General features: G+C 29.3%; 1 protein-coding gene across 1 annotated transcript; it reads right to left on the reverse strand.

The window, feature by feature from the left end:
• Window positions 1-7,284: 7,284 nt before the first annotated feature.
• LOC141690797 (uncharacterized) lies at window positions 7,285-7,959 on the reverse strand. Its single transcript, XM_074495567.1, has 4 exons — window positions 7,904-7,959; window positions 7,723-7,792; window positions 7,538-7,636; window positions 7,285-7,439 (listed from the first exon to the last, which is right to left on the reverse strand). Exons 1-4 carry the CDS (start codon window positions 7,957-7,959, stop codon window positions 7,344-7,346), a joined length of 321 nt encoding a protein of 106 aa, XP_074351668.1. The 3' UTR covers window positions 7,285-7,343.

Below are 7,959 nucleotides of genomic sequence, written 5' to 3' on the forward strand. Positions count from 1 at the left end.
AGCAATAGATGCTATATCTTCAGCAGTGTAATCATTCTTTTCCTTTGGTACGGTCATTGCTGCTTCACCTGGAACTACAACAGCGAGCTTGGTAGGTTTGTGAGGCCCTTCCCTGATTCTATCAAGGTATTCTGGATCTGTTGCTTCCAGAAACATGGTCATCCTTACCTTCCATATGGGATATTCAGATGGTCTCAATATGGGAACTCTGATAGTCTCATATCGACTCTGAATTGATGTCTTTGATGATTCCTCAGTTTTGGTAGGCTTAGTTGCAGTTTCTGTGTCAGACATGACTGTGTTTGGATCTTTAACTGTATGTGTGTTAACAGATAGCTCTGATACCACTTGTTAGGTCACACTTTCACTGTAGAGGGGGTGAATACAGTGTTTATCACAATCAAATCGAACTTCAAGAACTTATGTAACAGAAAACAAACTTTATTTAAACAATAAACTCTGTTACAATCTGGAACTGTTATCTCTCAGTGATGAACAAAATATCACGAGAGCTGCTAGAGTTATACTAAATAATATTCTCGATAATGATAACACATATAGTGTAAACTCTATTTCTGTGTTTATATACTACACAGTTACAAGATATTCGCTAATTGATATGGAATATAATTCTGCTTCCTAAAATATATCAATCAGATATCTTCTATTCCAAGTATTCCATTCTTCACGAAATTCCTTCTTCATGCATATCTCTTCTTATGTTTATCTTGATCTTCTTAACTTTAATCAGCTACTGTCCTTATCTGATCGTCCTTCAGCACTTAAGTTCTGATATCTATCTCCTGATAACATAAGTACTGATATCCCTTAAGTTCTGACTTCCAGTATAAGTACTGATCAGTTAAGTACTGATTTGTTCTGTTCAAATAAGATCTGAAATCTAAACATAAAACATATTAGCCATGACATTATCAAATATATCTAACAACCCTTCTACCCATCTTCATCTCTATCTTCATCCTCTCTCTGCATCCATACAATATTTTTATCATTTGTTTTTAACTTCCTTTCAATAAATATTGGATTCTGTTCAAAAATTCGCTTCTTTTTCGTTTCGTTTAATTGAGTTATTATTTATAGATGGTGTCCGACAGATAGATAGTTGGGGTGCTTTTGATACGGTAGTGAAAAACGCATGTGCTCACCTCTCACAAAATATTTTTGTTCATAACACGAGGGCCCTCTCAGTTTTTGCAATTGAGTCCTCTGAACATTGTACGATCCATGGAATTAATGTGAGGGAAATTGTGAAACTACTGTTTTCGGTGGAGATGCAGGCTGGATCGCTCGAGAAACCATTATCTTTATTTTTAATTTTCAGAATATTTGTATTCAGTCAGTTAAGCAATCCGGAAATAAAGAGGCTAATTATTTAGTTCGTCTATTTGTTTTTCAACCTGGTTGCATGATGAATTGGGGGTTTGTACCGATTGAATTTTTTTCATGTTATTAATGAAATCTGCTATAAATTTGGAAAAAAATAAATAAATAAATTGGTCAATCAAGAAAAGGGGTGGTTCGAAGAAAGTGTAGAGTTTTCCAAGAATGCTATAGACATAGGCATTTTCATCATTATTTCACAATGACATAGAAGAATTATAAGCTAATTAATGATTATATGATTTTTATACTCTCGTGTGAAAGGATTTTCGCATGGCCTACAACCTTAATTGCCTATTATATTATAATTGAAAATGTGATCAAGAGATTCTCAAATTCATTTATATTTTTTTATCCCTATATAATATTAATAATTTTATTTTTCTAATCTTTTTTTACATAATTAGATGTTATTGGTGCACTACTTATCATTTTTTTTTCTCATTTTCTTTTCATTAAAAGCATTTCTTTGTGATTACATATTGTTTTTGTTTACATTTGAATTTAATTGTGGATTAGAAATTTATTTTGTATATTAAATTTTGGGTTCTTTGGAGTTTATTTTTGTTTTGGATGATTGTTGGCCAACTAAATTTATTTTAAATTTATCTCCACACGTGCTAGGCTTTTAAACACATACAAAACAATACTTATAAGTAAAGTAAAATTAGTTTGAAATTATTATACAATTGATATATTACATATTATATAGACTTTGCTTGATAGGAATGTTGGATAGATATTATTTAAAACTTTTGTCTATATAAAGTAATTGTTACTTATTTCAATTTTAAAAATTTAATTTATAGTTAATAATCAATAAAAAGATGTTATGGCTATATAATTTATATAAAAGTAAATGAAATAAACTCTTCTTTGTTGTAGTTTTGAGTAATGTATACAAGAGATAACTTATATTATCAATTTAAGATATCTGCATATAGATCCTCACAAATTTAACAATATTTGATTAATAATAATTAACATGATACTAATTTATCTATTATTTCCAAACCGGTTACTACGATTACATTGCTTGAATTTAAAAGATAATAGATAATAAAAAAATTAGTACAACAAGGACAGTGACAAAGAGGATGACTACGACCTCCTTGGACAATCAGATGACACCCTCATTCGAATCAGATGACCTAATACGAGACATGGTTTATGGGAAGAAGGGGCAAAACAGACCGATGTATTGTGCTGCTATAGTGGGGTCAACTGTGATGGCTGCCGCACTTTTTCGAGTTTTGGGGCAAGATTATGCACAACTCCCTTTAGCCGCAACTGTGATAGGGTGACCTTTCCTATCACCTCCTGTGCAAAACATTACACTATTTTAATAAAAATAAATAAAAATCAATATAAAAGAATCAAAAAGGGAATTAGTATGTATACCTCCCCAGATCTTTGAAGTATAATGAACAATCCCTCATAAACCTACACATATGAAAAAATTTAAGGATTAAAAGTGCCAACCTATAATACAAAGCAAATCAAAATCTTATTTATTAGAAATTAGTTGTACCTTTAGCACAAAGACCCTGATGTCTTCCCCTGATCGGCTCTCCTCACCATCTTTGCAGCTCAATTGGTTGGTCATATACTAAATTTTGAAGTTCTGGAATATGGTAAGATTGGGGCGGCCGTCAAGGAATTAGGGATTATGGAGTATGTGCAACACCCTTAAGTTTATATAGGGGCTGGTATATAAAACATTAGAAATTTGTAGGAAATTTCTTAGAAATTTCTTTACTAATATTCTTCAATCAAGTAATTTTTCTATTTGTCTATTATTTTTTTTAGTTCATATTCTTTGTAAGGTTTAAAAACAAAAAATTACTTTTTTGTTTCTTTTTTATAGTTTTATGATAAATATCAAAATAAAATATTTATTAAATTTATTATTTTATTTAGTAATGCAAAAACACAATTACAAATGATAAATTATTGAATTTTGTAATCCGTGCATATTTCCCACTCTCTCAGTCTCAATTCTATACATTTTCAAAGTGACTCACAATTGTAAAATTTTGTTATATAGAAATTAACTACTCACTAGTTATATATATATATACAAATAATCAAATAGAAACTAAAATTAAAATAAAAACTAGAAACTAATATCAGTCCTTAGATCAATCTAATCCAAGGGCCCCCTAGATGTAGTACACACGATATATATGCTCCCTCCTACACATAATTCTAGTTTTTCCCCTCCGTTTTTTATTTAATTTTTCCCGTTAATCGGTCAACTTTTTTTGAAATCCGACTTCACTGTATTTTTCTCCATATGTGCCATGTTTTGACGTGATTTAACAAAAAAATTATTTTAGTTTTTAGTTTTCATTATAAGGAGGTTTGTATTAGAGTAGCCCCTATATATATATATATATATATATATATAATATTGATGAGTACCATCACTTTACTCAATTTTCTTACTTTTTTTCTTCAAAATTACACAATTTCTTAATACCAAGCCATTTGTATATATTTCAAAGGGACCGAGAGAGTAATATTTAAAAGTTCTACATGAATCATTCAAATTTGAACTTTTTAAACTAATTTACTTATTTTTTATGAAATATGTATTTCTAAATTAATTAAGTTAAACAATTTATAGGAGTAAAGAATTGGTACTAAATACAACAATTATTTTTCAACCACATTATATAATTTATAAAAAAACATCTTAGTGCAAATATATTATATTATATTATTTCAAATAATATATTAGTGTTTTTCCAAAAAATAAAATGGTGTAATACAAAAATGATCAAAATAGACTATTTATGACCATTTTCAACAATATTTCTTATGAAGTTGGTCGGTTATATTGTGATCGGATATAATTGATGAAAATATTTCTTTGTTTGTCTATAAACATGAAAAAGACCAACAAACCAAAGTTGACACGCACCACCGTGACATCGTAGTCAACCGTGACATGTGGCACATACATGCCAAAGTAGGAAAAACCGGGACCAAGCAAAGGTGAATTGTAGATTTAAAAGTAACCAAAAACTTGGTCGGTTATCAAACTTTATTAAACATTCACGTTGCTGCCATGTAAATGGGTGGGACCAATACTCAAGAAAATGAAAAAGTTATTTATTAACTTTTTGATCCGTAATGACCATTATCATAGATCGAAAAGTCATTTCCGACTCAGACTCATCCAATGTGACATATTTGGTCGTAAGTTAATATAGGTGAAATTAATAGAAACACGTATTTAGAAAGTACACAAGTGAGATATAGACATCATAAGTTATATTCTAATTAATGATTATATGATTTCTAAGTTCTCCTCTAAAATGATTTTTCCATGGCCTCCAACCTTAATTACCTATTATATTATAATCACAAAATATGCTCAAAAGATTATAAAATCCATTTATATTGTTTTTGGCCCTTTTTTATTAAAAGCATTTATTTATGACCTATTGTTTCTCTTTTTCTTTTAATTACAAGTATTATTAGTGACTACATATTGTTATATCACTAATATATATATCTATTGACATCCATAAGGTTGGATCGTTGAAAAATATTCTTAAAATAATCGAAACACTAATTCAAGATTCAACACTAGTTAGCTGTACAAGTCAAACTGATGCTTGACTGTTAAAATGTCAAACCAAATAAAATTATTTTGATATCAAATTTTGGGTACATCACTAATATATATATCTATTGACATCCATACGGTTGGATTATTGAAAAATATTTTTAAAATAATCGTAACACTAATTCAGGATTCAACACTAGTTAGCTGTACTAGTCGAACTGATGCTTGACTGTTAAAATGGAAAACCAAATAAAATTATTTTGATATAAAATTTTGGTTATATCACTAATATATTTATCTATTGACATATATACGGTTGGATTATTGAAAAATATTTTTAAAATAATCGTAACACTAATTCAGGATTCAACACTAGTTAGTTGTACTAGTCAAACTAATGCTTGACTGCTAAAATATCAAACCAAATAAAATTATTTTGATATGAAATTTTGGGTACATCACTAATATATATATCTATTGACATCCATACGGTTGGATTATTGAAAAATATTTTTAAAATAATCGTAACACTAATTCAGGATTCAATACTAGTTAGTTGTACTAGTCGAACTGATGCTTGACTGTTAAAATGGCAAACCAAATAAAATTATTTTGATATAAAATTTTGGTTATATCACTAATATATTTATATATTGACATCCATATGGTTGGATTATTGAAAAATATTTTTAAAATAATCGTAACACTAATTGAGGATTCAACACTAGTTAGTTGTACTAGTCGAACTGATACTTGACTGTTAAAATGTCAAACCAAATAAAATTATTTTGATATGCAATTTTGGTTATATCACTAATATATTTATCTATTGACATCCATACCGTTGGATCGTTGAAAAATATTTTTAAAATAATCGAAACCTTAATTCAAGATTCAACACTAGTTAGCTGTACTAGTCAAACTGATGTTTGACTGTTAAAAGGTCAAACCAAATAAAATTATTTTGATATGAAATTTTGGTTATATCACTAATATATATATATATATATATATATATATATATATATATTGACATCCATATGGTTGGATCGTTGAAAAATATTTTTAAAATAAATGTAACACAAATTCAAAAGTAAACACTAATTAGATGTATTAGTCAAAATCATGTTTGACTGTTAAAATGTCAAACCAAATAAAATTATTTTGATATGAAATTTTGGTTATATCACTAATATATATATCTATTGACATCCATACGGTTGGATTGTTGAGAAATATTTTTAAAATAATCGAAACACAAATTCAGAAGTAAACAGTAGTTAGTTGTACTAGTCAAACTCGAGTTTGACTGTTAAAATGACAAGCCAAATTAAAGCCAAATATATTTATTTATATTTAAAATAATTATCAATACACTACAACATTTTTGCAATCATACAACTGTTTTTTTTCGTTGTCTGAAAGGTAGTTTTTCCGTTGTCTATCCAACACTCGTGTGATCGAAGGTTGGACAACGGTTGTTAATACAGTTGTAATAAGGGAGATTCAACAACAGTGTTTAACACTGGTTACAATCTGGATGACACAACGGTTGTTTTAGAAAAACAATTGTTGGAACATTTTTAACATGACAGTTTTCTTAGTAATAAACAACGGTTTATTTACGTCAAGAGAAAGTTCTAAATTTTCTTTCCAATTTTAAATATCTTTTCCAAACAACAGTTATTTTATCCATCTATTATTTATATAATAGAACAACAACAGTTATTTTCAGAGGTAGTAATATAAGTATCTTTTAGACAACAGTTTTAGGGTGGTGTTATAATGCAAAAGAGATAACGAATTACTTTTCGGGAACCATTAAAGAAATATTTGTAACACAACAGTTTACTAGGTAATAGACAACAGTTTAAAAAACCATTATCTTATTAGGTATATGCATTTTGCATATCAATTTCATATTTAATTAAAACCAGCTCCATAAAAAACCACAAAAATTAGTCCCCTGCCAAAATAAAAATACCATAATCCATACCATAATCCAAAACAAAATCATACCATAATCTAGGCCCCCGCCAAAACAAAACCAATTCACTACCATACCATAATCCATACCATACCATAATCCATCCGTTCAACAATCCAAAACAACCAGATCTACCTACCAAACTACCAGCAATCCACCGAACACAAAATACATTATCGCAAGTCTACTTATCACCAACGACATATATAAAACATCCACTTTACGATAAGTTCAAACGAGTCTACTTGTCAACATACGATAAGTTCAAACGAGTCTACTTGTCAACATACGATAAGTTCAAACGAGTCTACTTGTCACCAACTACATACATAAAACATCCAGTTTACGATAAGTTCAAAAGAAAAGAAAGGCGAGGACCTAGCTTGCACAATGTTTCATAAAATATTTTGCAAACTCAACCCTGATCTCGTTGATGTCATCCTCAGTGTAAACCAGGTTTGATCTACGCAGCCACTGAAATATGATCCAAAATTTTGTATAAGTAACATGTTCTGCCCTTATAAGAGTAAATACAAAGTGGATGAAAAGGCCCATAGATAGTCAATTGTCACCTTATTAGCAAAGTCCAGCTCCTTATCATGAATGATTTCCATCATGTATCGCATCACAAACAGGCCACAATCCTTGTTCCCGGTTTGCACTGGAACTCCCTAAAATATCAAACAAAAAATCATTTAAAATATCCAGTCTCCTTTAATAACATAATTAATATATGATCATAAAAATAAATAAATACCGCCATGTTCTCCCACAATACTTTCTTCTTCGGAACCTTTTTCAAATCCTCCTTGTACATTTTAATGGCACTGCAACCAAAACGAGATATATCAAAACACAAAATAACCACTACAAAATATGGTCGGACAAGATTTATAAGTTAAGACTTAATAATCAAATTTTATAACGTGAACTCTTACTTGTCGACAACATCCACCCATTCTCCATTTGCAATTCGGCGTTTAAGAGGGTCCAT

Source organism: Apium graveolens, chromosome 10 (assembly GCF_009905375.1).
Source record: "Apium graveolens cultivar Ventura chromosome 10, ASM990537v1, whole genome shotgun sequence".
NCBI classification, from domain to species: Eukaryota; Viridiplantae; Streptophyta; class Magnoliopsida; order Apiales; family Apiaceae; genus Apium; species Apium graveolens.